General features: G+C 41.2%; 1 protein-coding gene across 4 annotated transcripts in view; it reads right to left on the reverse strand.

Annotated features, from left to right (window-relative positions):
- SMARCA2 (SWI/SNF related, matrix associated, actin dependent regulator of chromatin, subfamily a, member 2) overlaps window positions 1–27965 on the reverse strand; it is a 175166-nt gene that overhangs the window by 96892 nt on the left and 50309 nt on the right. For all 4 annotated transcript variants that reach the window (XM_043891441.1, XM_043891442.1, XM_043891443.1 and 1 more), the window contains exons 10-19: window positions 23177–23230; window positions 19993–20123; window positions 19705–19762; window positions 17153–17253; window positions 15335–15482; window positions 11395–11558; window positions 9998–10064; window positions 9238–9348; window positions 6380–6622; window positions 4672–4785 (exon numbers count right to left, since the gene is read on the reverse strand). In XM_043891441.1, the coding sequence (XP_043747376.1) occupies window positions 4672–4785; window positions 6380–6622; window positions 9238–9348; window positions 9998–10064; window positions 11395–11558; window positions 15335–15482; window positions 17153–17253; window positions 19705–19762; window positions 19993–20123; window positions 23177–23230 (1191 nt within the window). The remainder of the gene's footprint in view (window positions 1–4671; window positions 4786–6379; window positions 6623–9237; window positions 9349–9997; window positions 10065–11394; window positions 11559–15334; window positions 15483–17152; window positions 17254–19704; window positions 19763–19992; window positions 20124–23176; window positions 23231–27965) is intronic.

The following is a 27965-nucleotide window of genomic DNA, read 5'->3' on the forward strand; positions in this document are numbered from 1 at the left end:
TCACGCTCCCCATCCCCGGGATAACTGACACAGTCTAGGCCAGTTGCCTGATGGCCTCTGTGACATAGGCATATATACCACATGGGTACCAGTGTCTGTCTGCATGTTAAATCAAAAAAAGTAATTTTTTTAATCTTTAGGAGAAAAATTAATATAAATAGAAGCTCTAAAATCTTCCTTCCACACCCCAGTGGACTACTAGTAAGCACCCCAGACACACACACACATACGTACACCGACGTGTGCTCTGGAGACCCCTGTCCTAAAGCACTTGAATGCCTGGACCCCTCACCCTGATGGGGTGGGTGACGCTGCCTTTCACTGTCATGCCGTCATTCAGCGACACCGCACGCCACGCCTCCAGCTTCTGCTAAAGCTCCGGCACCTCCCACCCCCGCCCGAGTACTGTGCAGTGTACAGAGCAAGGCGCCAGAGCCGGGCAGCAGGAGACGGGCAGGCTGACAGGGGCGAGGCGCGGGAGGCCTCGGTAAGAACCACACCATCCCAAACGCTGCTGGGTCTGAGGCATCCCCAAACCCTGACGGCCCCCGATTAGAGCATGAGCTTGAAAGTTCTTCAAAGGGGGCTGATGCTGAAGGAAATAAAACCTATACACGACTCTGTAATAAGGGTGATTCTCCCAACAAGTTAGGCTTATGACGGCCACTGGGACGATTATTTTCAAAGGATATGTAAAACTGGGGTGCCAATCTCATGGACGTGACAAGTACCTCCTAAGACTCATTATGTGGGTAAATGGTCAAACTGGTCCATTCAAGGAGCTCAATCAGGTGGTTACAGTGGCCCAGGCCCTCCTCCTATATAACCCTGGAAAAGCTTTCAACCTTTATTCATAGTTTCTCCCTAAACTCTATTCCTCACGAATAATTTCCCTTCCAAAAGGATGTATTATTAGAACAGGAAAACCAGACTACTGTGTGTGATACATTATCACTTTGTGTATTGAGATTTCCAAACAATAATATCAAATTCATTAAAGTCCCAGGTTCTGAAATCTACGGCATGAAACCATAGAGAAGTTCCTTACAAAGTCATGTACACACCTACCATATGACCAAGCCACTCCTACATACTTCCTAAAATGAAATGAAAACCTATGCTCACACAAAAGCCTATACACAAATGTTCACAGCAGAGAAGCATAACTATCAAAAACTATAAACCCCCCCAAATGTCCTACAATTAAATTGATAAACAAACTCGGGTGCATCCATGTAACAGAATACTATCCATTCATAAAAATGAACCAGCTACTGATACATCCAACACCTTGGATGTCTCTCAAATTCATTATGCTGAATGAAAAACCAGATGCAGATGGTCTAAGGAGACATATTGTCTGATTCTATTCCTACAACATTCTGGAAAACACAAAGCTATGAGGATGGAGGATGAACCATCAGTTGTAAGAGGCTAAGGGCAAAGGGAGAGCATGACTGAAAAGTGACAGGACCAGGGAATTTTGGGGGGGGGGTACTGGGAGAGAGTTGTTCTGTACTTTGTTTGTGATGCAGTTAACATAACTAGGAGACCTGGGTTTGATCCCTGGGTTGGGAAGATTCTCTGGAGAAGGAAATGGCACCCCACTCCAGTACTCTTGCCTGGAAAATCCCATGGATGGAGGAGCCTGGTAGGCTACAGCCCATGGGGTCGCAAAGAGTTGGACATGACTGAGTGATTTCACTTTAACGTAACTGCATTTGTCAAAACTCAGATCTATATACCAAAGAAGAGTGTATTTTATTATATTTAAATTAAAAAATAAAATGGAAATAGACTTCCATAATTGATTCTTTTTCATGGAAACATTTGAGCATTGCTTCTATAAAAGATTTAGCCTTTTGCTGCCATCCGCCACAACTCCTTTCCAGATTCTTTACACAGCCTGAGAAAGACATACATGTTTGTGGCCACAAGCAGACGGTGGCAGAAGAAAGCTCCTCACCCCCAAGGATAACACTCAGATGGCAGATTTCCCCAGATCAAAGTCCTAACAAGGCAGAAAGAACAAAGAGTGGACACTGGCCAAAACACATTAACAATAGCTACATACACATGCCAAGTGATTAGTTCATCACCTTCAAAGGGTGATGGTAAAATGCCAGGACCAGAGGACACCGAGAAACTTGAAGTGAACAGGAAAGCAGAACCAAAGTCAGTAACAGAAACAGCAGTGCAACAGAGAAAGTAAGGACTCTGGGAGCAGCAGCTGTCATCAGCTGAGCCTCAACGCGTGCCAGGCATTGTATTATGAGTACCGCATCCATTTAATCCTCTTCTATAAAGCATGTATTATCTATTTTCTAGTTCACTGCTGAGAACACGGAGACCCACTGATTTAAGTAACATGCCCAAGAGCACACAGTTAGCAAGAGACAGAGAATGCAGTGGGGACCCAGGTCCACTCTGACAGGCAGAACCCATGATTTCCACTCCACCAAGTTACCTCCAGAAAAAGGTACCTTGTCCATAGATTATACAGACATACCTCGGATACAGCACAGGTTCAGTTCCAGGCCAACACACACAGGGTGCAATAAGGCGAGTCATATGAATTTTTTGGTTTCCTAGTACACCATAAGTGATGTTTATACCACACTATAGTCTATTAAGTGTGCAATAGCCCCATGCCTAAAAAAACATTGTACCTACCCTAGTCAAAAACACTTCATACTGTGGAAAACGCTATCCTCTAAGCCTTCAGTGAGTCATAACCTTTTTGCAACAGTAACATCAAAGATCACTGATCACAGATTTCCGTAACAAATTTAACAATAATGAAAAAGCTTGAAATATTTCAAAAATTACCAAAACTTGTGACACAGGGACATGAGGTTAGCAAATACTGTTAGAAAAATGGTGTCAATAGACTTGCTTGAGGCAAGGTTGCCACAAACCTTCATTTTGTAAAAAATGCAATTTTGCAAAATGCAAACAAGGTATATATATATGGGTGTTTAATACACCTCAAATATGAAAACTTGGGTATTAAAGAGTACAAGTGTACTTCACACAGGAAACATGCTCTTCAAAATCTAATTTTTAACAAAAAATTTTATCAATACTCAGGAAGTTTTCTTGTGAAAAGAGCCATGAAATAAATGTTTTAGTAAAGTAAGGAATTCCTTTGTGATATAACCAATCATCCCATGATCCTTGTGCTGCAAAAGTCTGTATTTTAATAAAATGGACTTAAAAGCAGGGCATACTTTCAACTTGCAATTTTTAAAAAATCTATCTATATTAACCGTCTCGGAAATCAGTAAATAAGATTAAGAAGTTTTATGGGATGAATAAATGAGTAAGTTCAGATAATTGTCTTTTATTGTATTTGTTGCTTCTAAAGAAACAAAAGGAAGAATGGAGAAAACTAAAATCGTTAACATTTCATCTCTGTAAGTTCTGGACCTCAGTAACACTAAAGGAAGCTACATGACCACTGTACCCATTCCCCAGCCTATTCAGTAACTAAGATCCACCTTGAACAGAAAGAGGGTTATCCAAAGATGTCAAGACCATAGGAAGTCAAAGAACTATTGACAGCATTCAATCCCCAAGATGCATTCACTAGCAAAATTAAATACTTAAATATTTGGGTTTTCACTATGATAAGCGTGGTATAAGAACAGTGTTAATATTGAATTTTTTTCTGACTGCTAAAGATAGGGGATCAGGGGACAAAATTCTCTCTTAGTAATCAACTTTGTACAATATCTTGCCAGCTCCCACTTAAAAATGAATAGGATGAACCAATCTGTCCAAAAAACAGAGTCATTACATGGAAAAACACAATGATGCAAAACACACATTTCAGAATTGGCTCCTCTAAAGAGAAAACTTACATCAAACTAGCTCACGCAGCAAACAGTGCACAATGCCAAATAATCTATCTGTAAGAGAATGAAATGCAGAACTCCAGTGTTTGGAACTCCAGCGGTTCCAAAATATGATGAGAAACATATTAAACTAATACCCAAATCCAGCCCGAAAACGTGGTGCTAAGGGCTCAAAAAGACATCCTAAAGCCCTGAAAAATCAGTGTCCAAAAACTAATCTGGAAAATATTTGCTTAAAATGTTCATAGAATCTTAATTAGATGCTGGATCTATAATAAGAACCCTATTTTTCACTTACTATCAGAACAGTGACATCCCAAGCATCTGACATTGAACACATTTCTGGGAAATGTGGCAAGCATTTACTAGGCCTTCTGATAAGGATACAAGCCCCAAACTCATAGCCTTACGTGGCCCAAAGCAGAACACTTTTATGGCGCCTACAAGAGTGAACTCAACAAGGCTAGTAAAATTTAAAAAGAAAATTCTAAAGTTAAAATAGGATGTCAATTCATGTACTGTTAAGTTAATGTAAGTTAAAGCTAAAATGTAATGACAGTGATTTGGTAATTTTCAAAAATCTGTCCCCAAACTTTTGGAAACCAAGATGAAATGTTCAAATTTCCATTCTCGCTCTATACTAAACTCTCCAGCTTCTCTCTAACAACTACAACAAAAAAGTCCTTTAAGATATTTTCCAGTTACCTGGAACCAAAATACAAGCCTGCTATTTCAGAAACACCATTTCAGGGGCAGGTTAATTCGAATATATTGGCAGGGGGAAGAAACCACAACTTTTGAATTTGCAACATACCTTTTCTGGAAGCTGAGATTCAACTTCTTTCTTCAGTCTCCTCAGTAAGAAGGGTCTCAACACCTTATGCAGACGCCTGATGATCAATATAGTTTCTTCTTCATTTAAGTCCACCTGCAAGAGAACCTTAGATGAACTTGATCCTTTTTTTTTAAGGTTCTTTCATGTAATAACTCTTTATACTATATTTATTATTGGTTTCAATACATGTCTGAAATTTTATATGCATTAAGGCCAGGTATATACCCGTTATATACACCTCAGAATTCTGTTCCCACCTGCCTACCAGGTGGTAACAGAACAGCCTCTAAATAGATGTCTTTGTCTGAATGCTGACTTCTACGGAAAAGATCCAGAGCCACCAGTTTCAGACTGGGAGTGTTAACAGCTCAGAATTGGATGGGATATGATTGCGATAAAGGCTGATTGAAGACTGAAGTTGAACACAAGTAAAAGGGTAATAGTTAATGTGTTCTTAAAACTGAGGGCTTCCCTGGTAGTAAAGAATCTGCCTGCAATGCAGGAGACTCGGCTTTGATTCCTGGATCGGGAAGATCCCCTGGAGGAGGGCATGGCAACCCACTTCAGTATTGTTGCCTGAAGAATCCTCATGGACACAGGAGCCTGGCGGGCTACAGTCCATGGGGTCTCACAGAGTTGGGCACCACTGAGTGACTAAGCAGAGCACTTAAAATTGAAGTGGTAAGTTGTCTTAGATGCAGAAACATACCAATGGTACAGAGCTTGAACATGAAAAGAACAAGAATAAACACAGTTTATGCTGGTGGGTTGCTAAGCCCCTCTACCTGATTCCTCTGCTCTGCTGTGATTGTGTTCAAGTTCAGTCCTATTTGTAAATCCTCTGCTTTCTCTTTCACCTTCCTCCACTAACCTCTAGGGGGCAGAGCTGATTGACACTACCTTCTTCAAATGGGCAAGCCAATGAATTCCCGACAAAAGTCAAGGGTACTTATAACATACCTCAAAATTAAAGGGCCAAATGGTTCCAACACAGATATCCGTAAAGCATTTTAAGTGCTTTTTCATTCTTATATTTAAGAAATCACTAATCAAAAGGACAGGTACCTGTTTCTAATAAATGAGTTTTTAAGAGAAGGCAGAGAAAGGAATAATAAGAAGAAATTTGCAAATAGCTACTCCAAGGTTTGAGGAATATTTATATACACACAAAACTTAGATTAAACAAAACTTTAGATTCACACTAAAATCTGAAAATAATGCATACAGAAAATAATTATAAACTAGTTTGGCTTTACATACAAACTCTTAACGTGGAAATGGTTCAAGGGGAAGCCCAAGTTTATAATAAGAAAATATTTTTTTTTCAAGGTTTACATTTGGTTGGTTGAGCTGTGGTTAAACAGACGGAACAAGTATCTCTGTATGTATTCTCCCTGTGGTCCACGGCAGTTAAGCATTCCACCGGTCAGGAACACCCTCTGCTGGCCTAGTTACCACACTGGCGAAAGACAATGGGATTAGGACACCCTAGATCCTAGGATCACTTACCCATTACTGGATCCATTCTCTCAGGATGGAAAAATATCCCTGGAGTGAACACATACCCACCCACTGACTGGCTTCCTGATATTTTACAACACTGTAAACCACCTTGCGGTCTCAGCTTTAGGTCCTTTCATTTCATTTCTTTGTCATGCAGTGGGAAAAATAAATGTTAGGCCAGTACCCTCTCTCCAGTCATGGCAAATGGTGCATTAAACCACTGCTCGAATGTGCTGCAGCTCTTAAAAATGGTGGGGAGGAGGAAGTTGAGGAGGGCCCAGAGTTCCGGGAGCTTGTTCTGCAGTGGGGTCCCGGTCAGGAGGATCCTTCTGGGGGCCACGTAGTGCGTGTTGAGGACCTGAGTCAGCTTGCAGTGGTGATTCTTCATCCGGTGGCCTTCGTCCACTATCATGTATTTCCACCGGATCTGTGATGCAAGAGGAAGGACCAACACGTGGTGAGTGAGGGAAAACATAAGTATCCCCAAGTGACAAGTGGTGATGCAGAAAACCAAAGAGCCCACGCTTGGTCCAGGCTATGGCACGGTACTCCTCAGCATGAAAGACTCTCAACAGTATATTTCCTATACCTGACAGGTCAAGTCATGCACTGTGGAACAATGGGATGAAATAACAGAATGTGATCCCTAATTACCTTTTCACGAAGAAGGCAACTAGGGCCCAGAAAGAAACAGTTGGGCCAGGACTAGCTCCTGTGTTTCCCCATCCAATACCTTTTCTATCACTGCTATGTTATGACAGCCTGCCAGATTTAAAGGCTATATAACTGCTGCTCATGATGAGTACAGAATATAGTTCCCCACTTGAAGCAGAGGTTAATGACTGATTCCTCCAAGACAACATCAGCAAGTACCTATAGCAGAAGACCTCTGGCTTCATGTCCTTTTTCTAACACCTTGGCTGACTCCTACCTTCAGGGCTTGGCTGCTGGTTTGTTTTTTTTTTTTAATTTGAACTTAGTTGCTAAGATTTAAACGGAATATTTCACCTAAAAATCTGGACATCCAGCTTCTTTTAAAACATTAGAAGATCTAGCAACCTGGACTCTCTTAGTTCACACGTATTCCTGAATTGCCAGATCCATACCTACCAGGTCCAGGACCCCAGTTTCAAGATGTCTAAAATGAAAGGACAAACTCACTGGCAGAGAGGGCAGTACTAAAATAGCATTCTTCTGTTTATGCCAAAACTTCAGAATTAAACACAATATATTCCTCCAGCATAACTGCCACTTCAAAAATAAAGAATGACCATATGACACGATCTCCCTTTCTAAGTCTACACAGAGTCCCCTTCCCCTCACACATCTGACCCTTCAGCCCCCTCCAAGGTCACTGTTTCTCAAAGTGAGAACAATGAGGAATATCCCACAAAGCCTATCCAATCCCCACAAAACAGTGGCAATGGCCAAGAAGAGCATCTGGCGTTCAGATGTCCCTGGATCCCGCTACAAAGCGCTTAGAGAGGAGGGAGAAGCAAAGACTTCTATGAAGTCCTCACCTTCCTCAGTAGAAGCACCAGGAAAATCAGGGGGAAAGGAATAAAACATCAGTCAGGAATGGATGTCCGAGTAAAAGAAACTACCAGAGGTGTTTGGGGTTTTTTCCCCCCTCTTCCTCCACCTCCTCTAAGAAAATTCCTTAAGAATAATTAAAGTTGTACAATCAATTGTCCCAAACTTACCAATAAAAGAGGCCAGAAGATAAAAATGTACTTAATCAATATTCTAAATCCACCTTCCTGCCTAATTTAATTTAGCCTATGAAATAATAAGGAATCGAAGGTCTATGATTTTGCTATTGGATCTGCTGCTAATTAGGTCTTCCACTCAAAAAAACTACTACCCCTTTCTAGATCTTCATTTCTCCAGAAACAAAAGCAATACATCTCGTTATCAGGCGTCTCCGATGAATTTTGAAATGCATATGCAGAACACACAATACAAATTTTCTTAAAAGGATCTCAAATGTACACACATATCCCCACAGTTATACTGAAAACATGTCATTTTTGACACTGCCAAATTCATCTCAGAGTGTGAAGAAGACGAACACACAGCATTGTTGCTGGTGCCATCTCAATTATTAAACCCCCCCTGGGAGCACATTTCCTTTATGTATTTCCTAGGATGCCATGAAGGGAACTCTCCATTCCCAGGGCAAAGGTTTAATGCAGAGATTGAACAGACCCCAGAAATAGTGATTCTGTTCAGTTCTGGCCATAACTTAGTTTCAGATTATAGTGCTTTCAAAACACCACAGCGTAAAAGAAATTACTAAAGGAAAAAAAAAAAATGAAGTTCTCCTACTATGCTCCATGACAGAAACTACTCCCATCATTCTACATGAATATATTTAGGAGGCAAGATGACATAAATGGAAAAACAAAATTCTATTTTTTGGCTAAAGGACAGTTTAGGACCTATAAAGTAGCAGATATGTAGGTCACAGGTGGAAAACAACTCTTTCCTGGCTCTAAATATATAGTCATGGAAACAACCCAGAGTCATCCAAACAATAATAGCCCATTATTTCACTGGAAAAAAACATAAAACAGGGAGAGCACAAAAGCTACAGCTTGGATAAACGTTCATATGGAGAAGACCATATGGAGAGATGCCTGCTCATCTCTGGAGAGACAAAGACACAAGAGGCATGAAGTTCCGCTGCTGACAATATCCCAGGGCAACAAAAACAATTATTTCTTCCACAAGCATGATGTTCAGAGCTGTTGGAGAGAAAAAGAGTTGCAGAATGAACCCAGGTAAATTCTTTTAAGAGATGTAAACTCATTAACCACAACAGGATAGGTAAGAGTCCCAGGATCACTGACACACAACAGAAAATAGCATACATAAAATTAAAAACCCATGACCAAAATATATCTGACTCTAAAAGAGAGAGAGGGGGAGAGGGCAGTCATCTAATGAGCAAATTATAGTAGTGAGTATAATTTGAGGGATATTTTACATTCCAATTGCGATGGTCCATAATTCAAGACAAAAGAATTTTTTTAAACTTACCTTTGCAAGAATGTGCTTGTCTTTTATAATGTACTCATAAGTAGTCAGGAGGACGTTGAATTTGCCACTCCGTAGCTGGGGGACAAGAGAGCGACGCATGGCAGGGGTGCCCTGAACAGGAAGAAAATACAGATCTATATTACCCCAGGGAAGGAGGCGTGCGCTGTCTCTCACTACTCATGGCTTAATGGAGCCCAGACATATGACCAAGGACTCACACACACGCAATTATCATGCACAGATCCATTATCCAGGAGGAAAGTACTTGGCAAAATTGCCCATGTCTGGGTACTTTTCAGACTCTTGTGGAGAGGCTTTCCTACTGCAGACCAAGGGAGGGCAGGGAGAAAAAAGGAAATTATGGTGACCCCAAGGTAGCAGAGAACCCGCTGCTCTGCTGAAAGGCTCCATTTCTACAGGGGTGTCCAGCCGGTGCTCGGCTATCTGGGTAATTGCCTAACTTTGCAGGAACAGTGGGCATGGTGGCACGCGGGATATGCGATATTTGTCATTTGTATTACTCTCATCAGAAACCTCGCAATATGATAATTAACAATTTTCTTCTGCATTTCACTATCTGAAAGTAATTATGGTTTATTACAGTAATCTTCTCGGGATGATTAACTCTCACTGTTTAGTACATGATGTACATGACAAAACTTTACAACCAAATACAGTTCACAGATGTGCACATGGAATGAAGAAAATAGGGTCTATTTTTTGCTTTTCCACATTTATATATAAATACAGCATTCCAAACCTTGTAAGAAATTTTCACCACAGAAGGAGCCCATTTGTCAAATTCATATGTCCAGTTAGACAGAGTCCTGTAGAACAAAACAAAATACAGAGAGATGTTTGTATAAAAATCTGTGGCTAAAAAGATGTTCTCATTCACTTTCAGGCCTCACCTTGAAAGAGGACAGAGAATATAAAATATCTCAACTACACATTCATTTTAAAGGTGTGGAAATAAGAGATAAGTTAGAAACAAGTGCCACAAAGCGTGACAAGTTTGAGGATTCATAAGAAATCTCATGAGAGGAAAAAAAAATTAAAGAATGCATGAACATAGAGGACAAAAAAAAATCTTATTTTTAATACTGAAAGACAGCAATTACCAGAGTGATTTGGAAACTCTAAAGACGGCCATATAAATTCAGAGAAATTTGAGTCAGGAAAAAAAATGATAAAAGCACATGAAAATACTAAATAAATCTGTCAGGAGGGAGCGGGGGGAAAATAGTAAATGTCTTAAAAAAAAATCCCCCAAACCATCAATGTAATCTATGAGTCAGAACATGCAAAATATAGATAAAAAGCAAAATACATGTTCAAGATGTAGATAACATGGGAAGGATGTCTAAGTACTATGGGTTCAAATAAAATGGATTTAAGAGGTCTGTGAAGAATTCTCATTTAGGCAAAATTTGAAGGAAATGCTAAAACAGAATCTTTATTTTTTCTCAAGGTCCAAGTCTGCAATGAGCAGTGAGATCTAGAAGGGACCTCAGTGAACAGAACTGCAACCTCACACCACAGTCCGATACACTCCCATCCAAGGAGGGTGGTTTTGAACAGGAATTCCTTCCTGCAGGCATGTCCACTCAAAGCCCACAAGGAACCCTGCAGTGGACGAGGCACTGGGAATGTGATGGAAAACAGTGAAGACCTGTACTGACAAAGTGGCAACACCACTGCAGATAAACTACAGTACTGAGGGCAGTTTAATACAAAGTTGAGTCTGGATTTTCTGCTTTAAAGGGGACACTAAAGGAAGATTTAAGAATATACATTTTTTTGAATATATGCAGCCTTTTAGAAATAGAAGAAAAAAATCGGAAATCTTAAAAAAATCAAAACTTTCAGCTTCATGAGCCACTTTAGGTGTGATAAAGAATGAGACCTACTGTGCAGCGTGCAGGCTGTGTAGACCGCAACACGAAGGGCTGGAAAAAAATCACTTCATCTTGTGCTTATGTAGCCAATCAGAGAGGCCAGGGTGGGAGACAGGGTGGGAAATGAAACATCTAAATCCATATTATATGCTCTTGATAATCCCACTACAGGCTACAACTCTGCCTTAAATGACAAATGACAAATAGGGCAAGCTCCAACATAAAGAAAGATAACTGCAGAATAAATGGCTTTACTTACGAAAGGGGAACAATGATGAGATAGGGGCCATTGAGTCGTTTGTGCTCCATCAGATAAGTGATGAGTGCAATGGTCTGTATGGTCTTTCCCAGCCCCATTTCATCAGCTAAGATTCCGTTCAAATTGTTATTATACAGAGAAACCATCCATTCCAGGCCCTGGAGCTGAAATGAAGAGTAATTGCTTCAATTATCCAAGATCTGCACAGGTAATTAATACTAATACAACTCAAGTGGGGCTGCGACTTCTTAACTCTTCTGTGCTGTACGTCGGATTTCCCACAGTAGGAAAGTGGGGGAAGCACCAGCACAAAACGAAATTCAAATGTGAGCCTGTAATCACCCCACCGCTTGGCAGGTGCTGAGTGCTAATCAGATTTAGAAGTGATGGGCTGGAGCGTTCCAGGGGGGATTTTAAGCAGCTTTACCATTCATCCCTACTTAGCATTTCACAGTATATGGCATTCTAGAATTATTAGAGATGAAGAAAACCCAAACGAAAATCCATTCAAACCACTCCAAAAACAAAAAGCCGATGTGAGAATTAAAGAAAAACAAGCCAGAAGGCAGGTTGGGCATGGAGATCACAGGTCATTAGAAACAGCCTTCTTGGTAATGAAGAGCCTGTCAGCCCCCGGGGTGGGATCCCCTCAACTGAGGTAGCAGAGTGATCAGGGAGCCAGAGGCATCTGCTGGCAGAGAAAGCTCCCAGGCCTCACAGGGAAACTCCGCAATGCAGGTGCTCCCCAAGGGCAGCTGACCCCTGGAAACACCTTCAGCACAGTTAAGTACAAAAGCCCAGCACCAGAGACACAGCTTTGGATTCCCACGTTAAACACAAGAAAGAGTGGGTGAAAATACAAAATTGTTCAACTTTCCTCTCCAACCACCAACTCCCTTCCACCACCGTTATCACAGATGTCAGTTTAAGTGAGAGGGTTAACTCTGTCTCTCTCTCTCTATATATATATATACATATGCATGTGTGCTCAGTCATGTCCAACTCTTTGCGACCCCATGTCACTGTAGTCACCAGGCTCCTCTGTCCATGAAATTCTCCATGCAAGAATACTGGAGTGGGTTGCCTTTTCCTCCTCCAGGGCATCTTCCTGACACAGGGATCAAACCTGCGTTTCTTCTGTCTCCTACACTGGCATGCAGATTCTTTACCACTGTACCACCTCTGTGTGTATGTGTGTGTGTGTGTGTGTGTGTGACTGTTACAGTCAATTTAGCTTGCTAATGAAGTTATGCTTAGGGAAACGTTAATTTTAATTTCTTTCATGTAAAAACAAGACAAGTGATTCTTCCATTTTCGATATTTATTAAATGGTGATTCTGTGAAAAGGACCATGCAAGGAACTACAGCACATGGATATCTACATATGTAAGATGCATGCCTCCCTTCTGAAGTTTACAAAGACCAAAGTTACATGCACCAAGTTACAAAGTTACCAAGTTACAAAGTTCATCATGCACCAAGAAGCAGTTGGCAGTGCGAATGTCATAAAATGTTATAAAACTGTATAGACCAGAATTTTTCTTGGGAAGAGCAACTACAATGGTTTGAAGAAGTACTTGGATAAGCTTCTTGGGGTGCCTTGTACCATGCAAGACTCTGAATCATCCTAAAGGTTTTCGCAGAACAGCAGTAAAACCAAGAGATGAGAACAGAAAGAGGCCCTCAGGGGATGCGCCAAAGAGAGAGGGGCAGAGGAGGAATGGTGGGAACCCAGAGTGCTCTGTGGGAGGAGCTGCATGCTTGCAATGTGACCCCGAGACCACCAGGCCTTTAGGAGTCAGCTAAAGGCCAGACATATTTGGACACTCAAAGGGAGTGGATTTCTTTCTTTATTTTTTAATGAAATTGGCAAAGGGGCTGAATTTTGCATCTGTTTTAATCCCAGATAAAACAGAAGGTGGACATGGGTAATCTGAGTCCAGGAATAAGAAACATCATGAAGCAAAAAAAAAAAAAAAACACCCAGAGGAGGGGCAGAGTGAGGCATGTTCAGGAAATCTAACAGCGGGTCAGCAGAGGAGGAAGGCCATAAAATTCCTATAGGGAAAGAGGAAGAGATCGGTTTGAAAAGACAGTGATGAAGAATACTTAAAAAGTTCTCAGATGGCAGGAGGAAATCAATGTGGCTTTAAAAGTTATTTACGCATAATCTAAAGAATGCACTTTCCACACACAGACACACAGGAGGTCATCAGAACCATCTCCAAGTCCCTATATACATCAGATAGGCCAAATCAGATGGCAACAACTTTGAACTTCATGAAAGTAGTATGGTCTTTGGAGAGAACATGACCTCACTACAACCAGAGCACTGGTTCTCAAATTGTGCTCCAGGGACTCTTGAGGGTCTCCAGACCCTTCTGAGGAGATCACAAGATCAAAATTATTTTCTCATTAACACTAAGGCATCATCTGTCTTTTATATTGCATTGACATTTGCATTGATGATACAAAAGCAGTAGTGGGTATAAACTGCTGGTGCTTTAACACAAATCAAAGCAGTACCAAGGCAGCAGCAGCTGTATTCTTCACCTCCACACAACGGCAGCCAACACAGTGCTGCGTTCTAAGAGGTCAGTGGACCCTGGACTCAAGTTCCAAAAGTTTGAGAGCTATTGGCCTAAAGTGCATACTGGGTTGGCCAAAGAGCTTGTTTAAGTTTTTCCGTAAGATGTTATGGAAGAACCTGAATGAAGTTTTGACCAAATCAGTACTTCCCGAAGTGTATTCCAAAGGACCCTAATTTTACAGGATATGAATAGGAATATGATATATGAAAAGAAAGTTTGGTGGCCAGAGAAATTTTGGCAATACGAAGCTAAACTCATTTCACTGTAGGATGCTGATATGCAGTTATGGATGGCACATTTATTTTTGCAGACTCATGAGTTGCTGATACACACACAGCAGGGGCTACCAAGAGGGGTCACTCCCGGGGTGCTCAGACGTCTGATTGGCTCTGGAAGTCCTGGGTGACACCTCTGATCAATTATAAGGGCCTCTGTTCATTCTCATACATCTCCAACTTTGGAATAGCAAATGATACAGTAATCCAGGTTACAGCTGATAGTATTTCCCATATTTATTAATATTTAACCACAAAACCCATTTCCCCCATTCTTTTTGGGGTCTATCTCACAGGACAAATGTTGCAAGGAACACATCATGAAGTGGAAGGAGGTAAAAGACAGGCACTGACCTCATTACAGACAGGTCAAAAGAAACATCCGTTATGTTTACAGCCTAGTTTTCATCAAAGCATGGATGCTCACACTTTTATTGTGTCTTGAGAAAAGAAAAAAAACATGTAAATGTTGCAGACAGCAATTCTTAGGTGGCTACATTCATAGTGTTAAACTATAGCCACCACCGAAAGTTTTGAAGAAATATACTTCATTTACTTCAAAAAGGGAGTCTGATGGTCCCTGTACTGGTAGAAAGTGGCTGGGTTTTCCATTCTGAAGAGATCCATGGGTAAAACAGTTGCAAAGGTTAAGTCAGGATTTCTGAAAACAATTCATCCCAAAACCATAAAAGGGAAAATGGGTAAATGCCCTAGTGAAGAAGGTAAAATGGAATGCTCTAAAAGAAGAATTATAGGCACAGCAGAGAAAATTCCTATGTTAGAAGCGATGTGAGGACTCCCCTGGTGGTCCAGTGGTTAAGACTCCACAGTTTCACTGCAGAGGGACATGGGTTTGATCCCTGGTCTGGGGAACTAAGATCCCACATGCCACGAAGAATGGCCAAAAATTGAAAAAAAGAAAGAATGTAACCCCAGACGCCTGCCATCATCGACTCTCTTGAGCAATTAGCATGCACACAACATATCCAATCAAAATTAGGTAACGGATTGCAACTTGCTAAGAATACACAGTTACCTGTGTTACCAAGAACGCACAGTCACCACACCAGTTACCTGATAATGCTTCAGGGTTCCGTTAATGAGGAGGGCTGACTGCTTCTCCACCCTCTCGGAGATGGCGTGGGCCACCGTGTAGTAGGACTGGGAGCCTCTGGCACTGTACTGCATGCTGTACTCGTCGTCCACGTCTTGCTTCGCCGTCCTGGGGCAGAGAGAGCGGAGAGTCATGCACGGGGAAGCTGTGCATGAATGGAGAGCCGACAAACGGCCGCAGCGAGCAGAGCTTTATTTATCACCTCCTCACGTGTGCACGCTCAGTCGTATCCACCTCTTTGGGACTCCACAGACTGCAGCCCACCAGGCTCCTCTGTCCATGGGATTCTCCAGGCAAGAATACTGGAGTGAGCTGCCATGCCCTCCTCCAGGGGATCTTCCCGACATAGGGATTAAACCTGAGCCTCTTACATCTCCTGCATTGGCAGGCAGATTCTTAACCACTAGCGCCACCTGGGAAGCCCCCACACCTACTTCATGCCCAGCAGGTAAAACATATTATCTGTAATCCTCGCAAAAAAGCAAGCAAGGCAGACGTCACTATTACCTTCCCCACTTTATACCTGTGGAGAACTTCAGACTGAGATAAGTTCATGAATTCATGAATTTGCCCAGGTCACGTGAAAGATGGTGGCATTAGGATTTGAACACAGGCCTTCCTGACTTCAAATGACTGCTATGAGCATGAACTGTACATCTGCAGGTTCACATTTGGCCAGTGAAGCTGTCCTAGGCCCTTGAAAATCAAAGATAAATCCTACCCACAGAACACTGCCCAAAGCTTGGAAGACAGATAAGAGGGGGAAGAAGGTGACATTAAAGACATGGGAAAGGGAAGAGGTAGAAAACAGAATGTTTTCTGCACCAGGTTAACCAACTACTGTGTCACTCTAGGAAGGGGCATGCGAGTTTGCGTGATAAGTTGCTTCATTCATGTTGGACTCCTTGCAACCCTATGGACTGTCCATGGGATTCTCCAGGCAAGAATACCAGAGTATGTTGCCATGCTCCCCACCTCCAAGGGATCTTCTGACCTAGGGATCGAGCCTACATCTCCTGTGGTTCCTGCACTGCGGTGGATTCTTTACCACTGAGCCACCAGGGAAGCCTCCTATGGAGGTGGGGTGGGAGTGGGCTCCTAAAACATTCAGTGAAGAAGGGGGCAGATGGATAAAGGAAAGATTACTGAAGCGGGCACAGAGCCCTGGAATAAAAGGAGAAAATATCAGAATGTCTATTTCTGCTTTGTTTTGTTTTTTTTTTAAATCTCATCACTTTAAAATGTTCTCTTTCGCAGATTGTTTCACTGCAACTTTTCTTTTAACACTAGAGCGATACAGACAAAGAGCTGTGTAGCCCACTGGTGTAGAGGATGGGTGGGGTGAGGCGAAGAGCTGGGTGCTCAGGTGGGGGGAAGGACTCCGAGGTGTTTCAGAGACTAGACTGGGGAGTCAGGGGCTGACCGCCTGCAGCAGTGAGGACAGGGAGGGGAAGGGCACATCCCCCGTGGGTTTCTGGAGGAGTGTTGATGCCAGTAAGGGAGGTGGGAAAGGCTGCCGGTTGGAGAGGCAAATTTCATCTGGGATGGAAGTGCATATGACACGAGAAACCCAGGAGTGAGGGAGTCAGGAAGGAGAAGAGGACGGAAGGAAGGGGCTGAGCAGTGGGACACGCTGGTGACCCCTGATGGTGGCATTTCAAGGAGAGTCTGGGCATAAAGTCAGCTTCCATCCTTAAAGACAAAATTCTCTAAAAGAAAATTCATAGAGGAGAACCCTCACGAAATATGCAAGAGAGGAAACTCTGAGAGATACATACTCAATGATCTGCTTGGCGTCCTTCTCCGAAACCTCCTCACTGTTTGGATCCAGAAGTATTTTCTCTTCAGTCTCCTGCCTGCTGGACTCTTCCTCCTCATCCTGGGAAAGGAACAAAAATTCCACTTTAAAATAAAGAGGGAATCCCTAGGATTGGCATTTTCTGGAAAGAGAGTGAACAGTATTCAACTTCACAAGTGATGTGAACACAACCAAGGGGAGGACATAAATTTAACCCTTACCTACGCCAGGCAAATTCTACCACTCCATCGCTGTTTAAATCACTGAATGAAGGACCAGAAGGAACCCTCTAGGGATCCCCTGGAACCCTTGCTCCCCAAGAAAAACCATGCCAGAAAGATGGGTATGTATCAATATTTGGTCATCAGAGAGTCTTGCAGATCAGGGGTCCCTAACCCTCGGGTCATGGAGGGGTACCGGTCCGTGGCCTGTTAGGAACAGGGCTGCACAGCAGGAGGTAAGCCGCAAGCAATTGAGTGAAGCTTCATCTCTATTTACAGCTGCCAAAAAAGGTTGGGGACTGCTGCTGTAGACCACATTTGCTCTTGATAACTTAGTGACCTTCTACACCCTTCTCTTCCAAAGCCAGCTGAAGAGATCTTAGTATTGTCTTTTTGATGATGCCAGTGGACCCTTCCACATGCCTTCAGGGTGGAGGGACTGGAGCTTGTAAGCATGTGGCCTTCTGTGTGTGTGTTCTGTGGCCACTTCATATTTCTGGATATGTAGATAAACACTGCCAATAATATGGCAAAGGATTCATCACCTCCCCACCTCTGAACTATGTACTTGGTTCTGCTGGCCTGTTGGAAAGCTTTACTAAATATCCATAATATCCACTACTACCCACTTGGTGTTGAAAGTTAAATCTTTTCAGATAACCTAGAAGAATTCCCTTTAAAAGGAGGCTTAAAGAGAATGATGCTTTTCCATCACTTTTGAATGAAACAATGAGGACTGACAATGACAGTAATGCTGAACATTAAATCTATAATCACAGATCACTGAACTCTAAGGGGTAAAATGAGGAGTGGGTACAGCTCCTTCATGTCCAGGTGAGCACCAAGAGGGGACATGACTGGCCACAAGATGAGGACCCAGTCTCTGGACCCCCAGGTCAGAGTTCATTCTGGTCCCAGTTGTCTGGAGCTGTCTGCAACTGTCACTCTTAGGAGGGCACCCTTGGGTTCAGCAGCCTTCTTTACCTCATCTCTGTCCCTCCCTGGCTGTCAGACTCAATGAGAAGATTCTTCCAATGGATCATTTATGGGCCCATTCATCCAAGTAAACAAGAGATATTTTAAAAATTGATTTTGTAAGTTTCAAATAACCTCAGAGAAAGAGTGGCCTATAAAAAAAATAGCATGCCTCCAAAAGTATTTGCTTGTTAATAGTATGCTTTAAAAAATAATAATAACTTTTATTCTCTTTCATTTTTAATCCATGGTAGATTAATTTAGGAAACACAGGTCCACAAAACAGAAGAAAATAAAAACAGTCTTAAAATTCTGGTGAGCTGGCATTGGTAAGGCTGCTCTGCTCTGGCCATGGTATTCTTTGAACCAAGATTCCTCTAAACTGGTAAACATCGGATTTAATGACTACACACTAGCAACGCTCTAATAAACGAGATAAAAATCTTCATTTATTTCTTCTATTTGTAATTGTTCATTTTTAATCCATGGTAGATTAATTTAGGAAACACAGGTCCACAAAACAGAAGAAAATAAAAACAGTCTTAAAATTCTGGTGAGCTGGCATTGGTAAGGCTGCTCTGCTCTGGCCATGGTATTCTTTGAACCAAGATTCCTCTAAACTGGTAAACATCGGATTTAATGACTACACACTAGCAACGCTCTAATAAACGAGATAAAAATCTTCATTTATTTCTTCTATTTGTAATTGTTAAGCAATTTAAATTTGACCTAGAAATATCTTGATTATTCTTTCATTTCTATTAAAAGTGTACCATTTTAGGTTCTAGATACAGTGAGTATTCCTTCCAAGAGACTGAGAAAGGTGGATAACAATTATATCCAAAGTACTAAAACAAGAATCCAATTAAAAAAAAAAAAAACAAGAGGATCAATAAACTCATTAAACCAAGTAGATATTGCTCTTTTTGTCCAAATTTCAATACTTACAGCTTCAAACAGGCCTAAGCACTAAAGGACTTCAGGCATTTTTAGGCTCTTAACCCTCAGTGTAAACCACTTAGAAGCATGGAATTGCTTTTCCCAAGGTAATCCATCTCCAATTTTCCTCCAAAGACCTTTCTACCACCTCCGATTTAATGCCAGCTTCTCTTTTCTTGGTTTCAAATAAACTGAGAATTCACCAAGTTTGCCCGCTGGCCAGGAGGAGCCCCTGAGAAGTCACTGTGAAACTAGGCATGAACCAGCGAAGCTCTGGCAAACTCTCTAGGCCAGCTGTCACCCGCTGGCCAACAGTGGGGGACGAAGAGACAAAAGGACCTGGGTATTTTCTGAGAACTTTCCAGCCAATGAACTCCAAACAGAGACACAAACATACCTCTTCCTCATAATCAGAATCACTCTCTTCACTGTCCGATCTAGGGGCAACTTCGTAACTACAAGGAAAAGAGCAGGGAGGAAGAGCAAGTTTAGCTTTTTAAATTATAAAACTATGTGTGTGTATGTGTATACACAAATACATATGGCCCATTCTATGTACAAATGACAAATGCAAGTAATAACTTCAGTTCAGCAATGGTCAGATTGTTTTAGTTCCTAGATTTTACAAGGACCACAAAAATCTAAAAAGCCAAAGAACACCAATAATTCTGCTTTCATGCCTTACCCAGGATTCATTTCCAACCAGGCGTCCAGCTGACTTGCTTTGGGTGCTTCTGGGCCAAACAGGACCTTGCCAGTTTCTGTGTGAGTCACTTTGACGGGGAGGTCACTCATCTGGCTGCTCTCATCTATGGGCTAGACAGAAGACAAGACATGGCATTGCTTACTGTTATGATATTCTCCCAGTTCTGTGCTAGAGTTTGTGGCTATCCAGCATGTGAAACCCCTTCCTGTGACTAGAAATTTCATCACCTGGTGAGTCCCAGGTGGGATGTTGGAGGTCACTTTCCACTAAAGAAATGGGAAACATTGGCCTTCCTTGCAGCTAAGTCATTGGCACAAGACCTAAGCTCTGCAACTGGGCACATTCACCAAGGCTCTGAATTGGGACCTAGAAGAAAGTGAGGGCCAACGGGCACACTGGCAGGAGAGCAGACAACAGTAGCAACATTGCCAGTGCAGTGGTATTGGCCACGCCGACTCCCAAGGCCAGCTGTGTCTTCACTAACCAGGTGTAGAGTACACCACAGTAACATATAACTGAAATAACAGCATAGCCCCAGTCAGGGTATTGCCTTTGGGAGATCTGATGACCCATGCAATATCCTGTTAACATGTTGCCTTCTTACTTAAATCAAGCAGAGTTGATTCTTGCCATTTTCAACTAAGAACCCTTAAACCCCCAAATATTAATTTGCTGTTGTTCAGTCACTAAGTCATGTCCAACTCTTAGGGACATGAGTCCTGGCTGGACTGCAGCACACCAGGCTTCCCTGTCCTTCACTGTCTCCCAGAGTATGCTCAAACTCATGTCTATTATGCTGATGATGCCATCCAACTGTCTCATTCTCTGTTTCCCCTTTCTACTCATGCCCTCAGTCTTTCTTCCAATGAGTCAGCTCTTCACATCAGGTGGCCAAAGTATTGGAGCTTCAGGTTCGGCCTCAGTCCTTCCAATGAATATTCAGGATACTTCCCCCAGATAAAGACTACTACAAACTCATGGTTTCAGAGAGAATCATGGAAAAAAGAAAGAGGTATTGTCACTTGTGTCATCTCTTAATGGCCAGTGTGGCTTCTGCAGAAACAATGTCATTTTATCCAAAACCAAACTATCAGGTACCTAGCCCAACCATGGGGACCTGCAATAAAGCAAAAGGCTCTGCTCATTGGAAACCTGGCAAATCGACCAAGTTTGAGCTGAAATTCATCATTAGACTCTCAATGAAAAATAGTTTGCTCAGAAAATTAAGAGAATAAGTGACATTGCAGAGGCTGTGTTTAACCTACTTCTGAGAACAAATTGTTTAAAAAGGTCTAAAACTGGAGCAATCCTATGCAAATGAATGCTACTGACTACAGGGTGACTGTGCATCTAGGAGCAGACCCCCAGGCGAGATGTCTGTTTGGAAACGCTTGATCTGTGAGTAATTCAAGTTATCTATTTCCTTAAAAGTGATAAAATTCAAACATTTAGGCAATTCATTAATTCCGAAAAGTTGTTTCTAAATTGCTATTTGGAGTTAAAATGGAAAAGTAGTGTACCGTAGGTTATCTTCTATATCTAATAGGAAATGACCACGTTCCCCCTCCCCCTCAAAACCGGTTCTTTCCCCCTGCTTCCTCAACAAAGCACTGTCAGAATAAGAAACAACATATTAGCAATTATCCACAAAAATAACCTTAAAAAAATAAAAAGAGAAGGCTTACTCCAGATTTTCTTTCCTTTTATGTGTACTGAAGCAATGGTTGTGGACACTGTTATTTTGCATTTCAAGACAATGCTTCTTCCTCATTAAAGTAGAAGGTCATCTATATGTTCATGTGATAACTAGGACATCTACATAAGTAGGAAACGCTACCATTTCCCTTGGAAGAATCATATTCCACTATCTTGACCTATCATACTCCAGCTTGTTTTACGGCTTGTCTCATGCCTCAGAGAAAACTGAGAATCACTATAGCTGAAATTAGAACTTTGGCAGAAATACCGAGTGAACACACCAGAGTGTAATCAGAACATTATTTCAAAACAAACCAGGTAAGATGAAGACTGCCCACTATAGCAAGCAGAACATACCATGTGCTATGATTTAAAAAAAAAAAAAAGGGCATGAGCTAATTTTCCCAGGGGATAATATGAGATAAGAGAGCTACCGCACTAACACCTTAAATCTCTCCCTGTGTGATTGTTAATTACAGACCCATGTGAGGCATGCTTTGGTAAGGCTGGGCTTTTACAAATTAGAGCTCTTCCTAAGTGCCCTAATATACAGTATTCTTCCCCTATAATAGCCCACTGAGTGTTTCTCACACATTAGACATTTATCCCAATCTTTTCTTTCCTTGTGATGAACTATAGTGGTTAAGTAACATTTATTGTTCAAGAGGTTTCTGCATAGAATAGTGGTTTCAACCTTTTACCTGCCACTGGGCTGTTCACATTCATAATACGACTCATGTGAATGGTGATTCTGGAAATGAAAGAGGCAACCCTCCACCCACCCCAATCTTCCAGGAAGATTTGTCAGAATCTGTGAGAGGAGACGGCAGTTTGAAACAAACGCCCTTCCCATCCCACTCTGGGGGACACCTGCTCGTGTGAATCACTGGCACAGAACTCTTTAAGTTTTCAGAGAAAAAAAAAATCCAATAAATCAATCACTGTATTCTGGTGATGCAGGAGAATATCAGAAGTAACAGAAATAAAATTTAGAAATATACTGATGAATCTACGAATAGAAGCTATAGGGTAAGCTTACAGAAAATCCAAAAAAATAGGCCACCAAATACGTAAATTGTTTGGCTTATGGAGTTATGAAATTTCAAAGTAAATGAAAGAAACTGGGTCATATTTTATGCTTCTGCATCATTGACAGGGAAAATGTAATTATAGAATCACTTAAGATTTTTCCACATTCTGTATATTCATAAACACATGCTTATATGTGCACAGAAAATTTCTGGAATGGTATACAAGAAACTTAATATCAGTTGATTGGCAGTCTGAGATGGAAGATTATTGTTTAGTGTATTTCTTTTATGCTATTTTAATTTTCTACTATGCTAATGGACTACTCTTTTTACTTAACAATGAATAGCGGAGTGAAAAATACAATTAGTATACATAGAGAATGGCAGGGCATCATTCAGCAGAGCACAGTAAAAATGGATGCAAAATCCCTTACCTCTCCGTCTGGTCCCAGGGCAGACTCTCCTCCTTCAGCGTTCTCTTCAGCCTTCTGCAAAACAATGTCAAATGTTAGGTATGAACCCAGAAGGTGGGGACAGGAAGGACCTCATGGCAACTCAGTGGTACATAACAGCATTTCATTACTACTTGTCACCATCCAAGAGAGCTTAAGAATTAATGCCTTTTATGTGTGTTTCTCTTCACTCTGAAACAGTGTGTATTTTATTGGCAACTGGCAGGGAGTGACTGAAGCTAGATGTGACTCAGGGTTGGCCCATTAGAGAGGAGTGGACTATGTCTTCTAGGATGCAAAGAGCTTAAGATGTGGCAGCATTAGGAACGAGGTCACAATCTGAAATGTAGTTGTATTTGACACTAGGAAGATGCATCCTGAATCAGTTCAACTTGCCCATTCCCTTAGCGAGTTTTCTAAAACATGTCCTCTCAAGAATGAACTCTGAACCACTCTTGGGTTATAAAAATACAAAATCATTCAAAATCCTGTACATTCTCAGAATGTTTTTCATTCTACCTAATTGGCTTTCATAATAGCATTTCTACAGTGGGTATACGGGGAAATTTGATGCAGATTCTGTGGTCTCATGAAAAATTCTGTCATCCTCCATTTCTTAAATATTCCAATATCTTAGCCCATTAACCTCTATGTGCCTCAAAGACAGCTTAAATGAAAAGCTAGAATTATGTCACATTTTGTACATACCTGATAGAGCCTCATCTGCAATAAACACAACATAGTCTGAAATTTCTTACATTTATAACAACCTCTTTGACAAGTGAAATCTTTAACACCACCTTCACAGAATCCTTATTTTAAAGTTATTCTGTGTAGTGCAATGAGGAGGAAAAAAAACCAACTTCAGTCATTTCCTTTATCAAGACATTTAAGAAAATGAGCTTTCCTCCCCTGGGCCCTTTAGTTAATTAAAAATATACATAATGATACAGAATCAATATTAACTCCACTTTGTTTACTTAAGGCATTGATTGTATAATACATTTTTTGCTTCCTGTGAAAATAACTCAATTGTCTCTTGACAAAACAGCTTTTACAGAAAATGTCTAGGGTTGAAAATCCAGTCTTTGTACTGAAGAAGGGCAGTTCCCATAAATGTCTGAAATTTCTGAAGTTCTTTTATAATTTTCTTATAAAACGTACACGTATACATGTATGCCAAAGCACAATGCATAAAAAATGTAGCACTTCTACCAAATGAAATGCTCCCTTTGGTTATGATTTCTATTTCTGCCACCCCAAAGTGAAAATATTTCCAAGTTCAAAAGGAATGACCATTATGGAAAAGCACTGGGCCCTATGTCTGAGCTATGGATTCAGAGAACAATGGCAGATAGTCTCAGAAAAGGAACTGTCCCTGCTTCCAGCTCCCCTGAAAAGTCCATTTTTGGAATTCTCAGGCACTATATTCAGGTGACTCTTTTAATTAATTGCAGAAAGTCAATTAATCCCACCATTCTCTCCATACAAATCAGAAATTAGCTACAAATTTGGCAAACAAAGAATAGCAAATGAGACAATGAATAAGCCAATTTCCAGTATCTAGCTAGTGGAAATGGATCACCGTTTCAATGAATAGCACATTAAAAAGTCTGAAGGACCATAAATAACAGAATCAAAACTATTATGAAGAACACTCTTCTATGAATATGCTATCGACCAGATAGGGTGTTATCTAAAAACTGCCTCATCAGCAGGACTTTCTATTACTTAAAATCCTCTAAACTAATTTTGAAATTTCCATCTAGTATCAAATCTGAGAGGCAATGTAATATCAGGCTTAGGAAACTTGGTTCTGGAATTAGATGAACTGCATTTGAATCCCAGCTCTGTCACTAACTGCACGAGTACTCGGCCATGTGATCTTGAGCAAATCTCTTGAATCTTGGTTCCCTCCTCTGGGAAAGTAGCAGTTCCCACCTCACGGGGCTGTTGCAGGACTGGACCACCATGTCAATACAGATAATCCAAGGTTACATGTAATATACATTGAGAGTGTCATTTTCCACAATGTGAAAGAATCAATGATAGTCTGAGGGCTATTTATGTTTATATAAGACTGGCTACAGCACTGTCTGAAAATCACTTCCTAACATTACAAAGTCAGGGATTTCTGTCTGTTTTGTTCACACATGTATTTCCATACCTTACAAGGTGTCTTGGCACTCAAAAGACAATAAATATGGTGAACGAAGGAATGAATGAAAACAGCAAGAACAAAGCTTTCCACTTTAGCATACCCTCAGTGAATTATCACCATTGTAATTAGGTGCCAATATATTTGCAAATCATAAAAGAGCTAAGAATGCACACACAGTTCCCTCATTGAACTGGCGTTCTATGATACTTCCCGTGTGTGCCCTGTATTTACACCCAGTTCGGCTGTGCTATTATACAAGGTGGAAGCCAGATGGCAGTCTGCTCTATGGCAGGAGATGTCAAGTTCTCCCATCATGCTTTGAATTTCTTCAGTTTGAGGACAATCTCTGGTGGGTATGCTTTCATAAATCCACATTCTCACATTAAACTAGTGCTAAACCCTCTACTCCCCTCCCCTCCCAAAAAAAAAAAAAATTCCTTTTATTTTCTTTTGTTCATGGTCAACTCCAAACAGACTGTGACTGGTGCTACCATTGGAGCTAACTCTGGACAGACTCCGAGCTCCTCGTGAAACAACCTGATGCTCCCGTGGCAGCTGCTGCCTGAGGAAGTTCTGTATCAGTGAACCTGCAGCATGTGACTAAATACATCTTATCAGTGTTACTGGCTGATGCCTCAGCTTATTTCCACTGATTAAAACAAAAACAAAACCCACTTCAGTTCAGCCACTAATCAGGGCTAAAGGAACTTTGTACTGGCTTCTTCTGACCTGCAAAAAGTTGATAACTAACTACCCTCATGGGACATAATTACAGAAGCGGATGTGACACAAATTATCAAAGACAATTGGGCTTCCCGATTTCCAAGGCCAATGTGAATTCAAACACTCTTTTTAGGAATGTTCATGAACAAAGCTTCGTACTCAGGTACCCTAGGCTGTACAAAATAATCAGTGACGCGGTAAGGAGAGAAAGGAAACCCCAAAGGTGAAAACCCTGAGGAAGCTGAACTCAAGAAAACGGGCTTCAGGCTTCCCTGATGGTCCAGTGGCTAAGACTTGGTGTGCCCAATGCAGGGGGCACGGGTGTGATCCCTGGTCAGGGAACTAGATCCCACATGCCGCAACTAAGGATTCCACATGCCGCAACTAAGACCTCAGCCTGGCTAAGTAAATGAATAAATATTCAAAGGAAAGAATATTTTTCTTTGAGTAAATAAAAAAAAAAAGGGTATTTTATGCAGATTACCACAACACACACCACAAACAGCCTCACTTTGTAAAGAAACAGTTTTATATCAAATATCTTACAAACTATATTATACAGTGAACACATTTTATCCCCCAGCAGGTGTTGTTACAACATACCGAAATATCATTCAAATGTGCTGGCATCTTAAAGACTCATTCTGCTCTGAGGGAAATCTGAGATTGTCAGGAACCACTTGGTTATTTTTACTGTCACTTAAGAGGACCTGTGAGCATTAAGATAGGTGAACAGGCAATAAAAAATACCCAAGAATATCAAGTTAACAAGCAATTGCACATGACTTCGGTAGTGCCTTGTAGGGAAAACCAGCTCCAACATTTTGACTCAAGTAACTGGTCAATCCAGTTAAGCAAGACTTTGATCCAAACTTCTGGTTTCACCCATTTTGACACTAAACTTATCAAATAAATCTAATAATCGTGTCACTGCATTCACTTACCTTTACAATAGTCACTATACTCAAATGCCCAAAATTGCCTTAGAATATTTCTTTCACCTACAAAAATCTCCTTGTGGAGGAAAACTACAATAAACTAATAGTCTCTGGGGAAAAGAGATAAAAGAACTGAGAAAGACTGAAGAGTAAATTGAATATAAAATGTCTCAATAAGATTACAGCTTTTCATCTGATGGTGTTTTCATCATTATACCAAGAGGTTTTTTTTAATTGTTTGCTATCTAAAAGAAAAACACATTTTTCATCTCTATATTGAGCATACACTAGTGTCAGAAAGGTTCCCCCTCCAAAACATCACAGATCTGAGATTCACATATAACAGTGTATATAATACTGCTTGATGAGAGGGAAAGAAAGAGATCCAAGGGCCACAATGAAAAAGAGACTTGGCACAGTGCTCCCCCAAGGATTCTCTGAGTATGTTCCCATTAGTATCATGAGTTTCCAAGAAATGTCACAATAAACACCAAGGGTATAGTTGTGCTGGTGTACACCCCAGTGAGAGATTTGGGAAGAGGGAATTAAATACTTTAATTTTGGCCTGAAGTCAATTGCTGGGGAAGCTGAACCTCTGAAGTGATCAGACTTCTCAGCAGTAGATTCAGGGACAGGGGGCTGGCATGGGGCTCCTGACCACAGCCCAAGGAAAAACATACCCTAAATCTATGTATGAAATGTCTCATTATTACCAGGAGGCATCAGAGAGCAGAGGTGAAATAATTAGAAAATCTCTTTGTAGGAGCTGGGGAGGTGAGGGAAGCAGAGTCTGCCCAAAATAAGACATCCTCATTTCCCACTGCAGGCCACAACAGCCAAGGGGCCTGTCATTGTCCCAATGGATACCCGATTTAGTAACAGCTAACTGAGCTTCACCTAGAAAAAAAATGGTGGCCATTTATTTTCTCAACATCACAGAGAATATGCA

This window comes from Cervus elaphus, chromosome 29, assembly GCF_910594005.1.
Source record: "Cervus elaphus chromosome 29, mCerEla1.1, whole genome shotgun sequence".
Taxonomy (NCBI): Eukaryota; Metazoa; Chordata; class Mammalia; order Artiodactyla; family Cervidae; genus Cervus; species Cervus elaphus.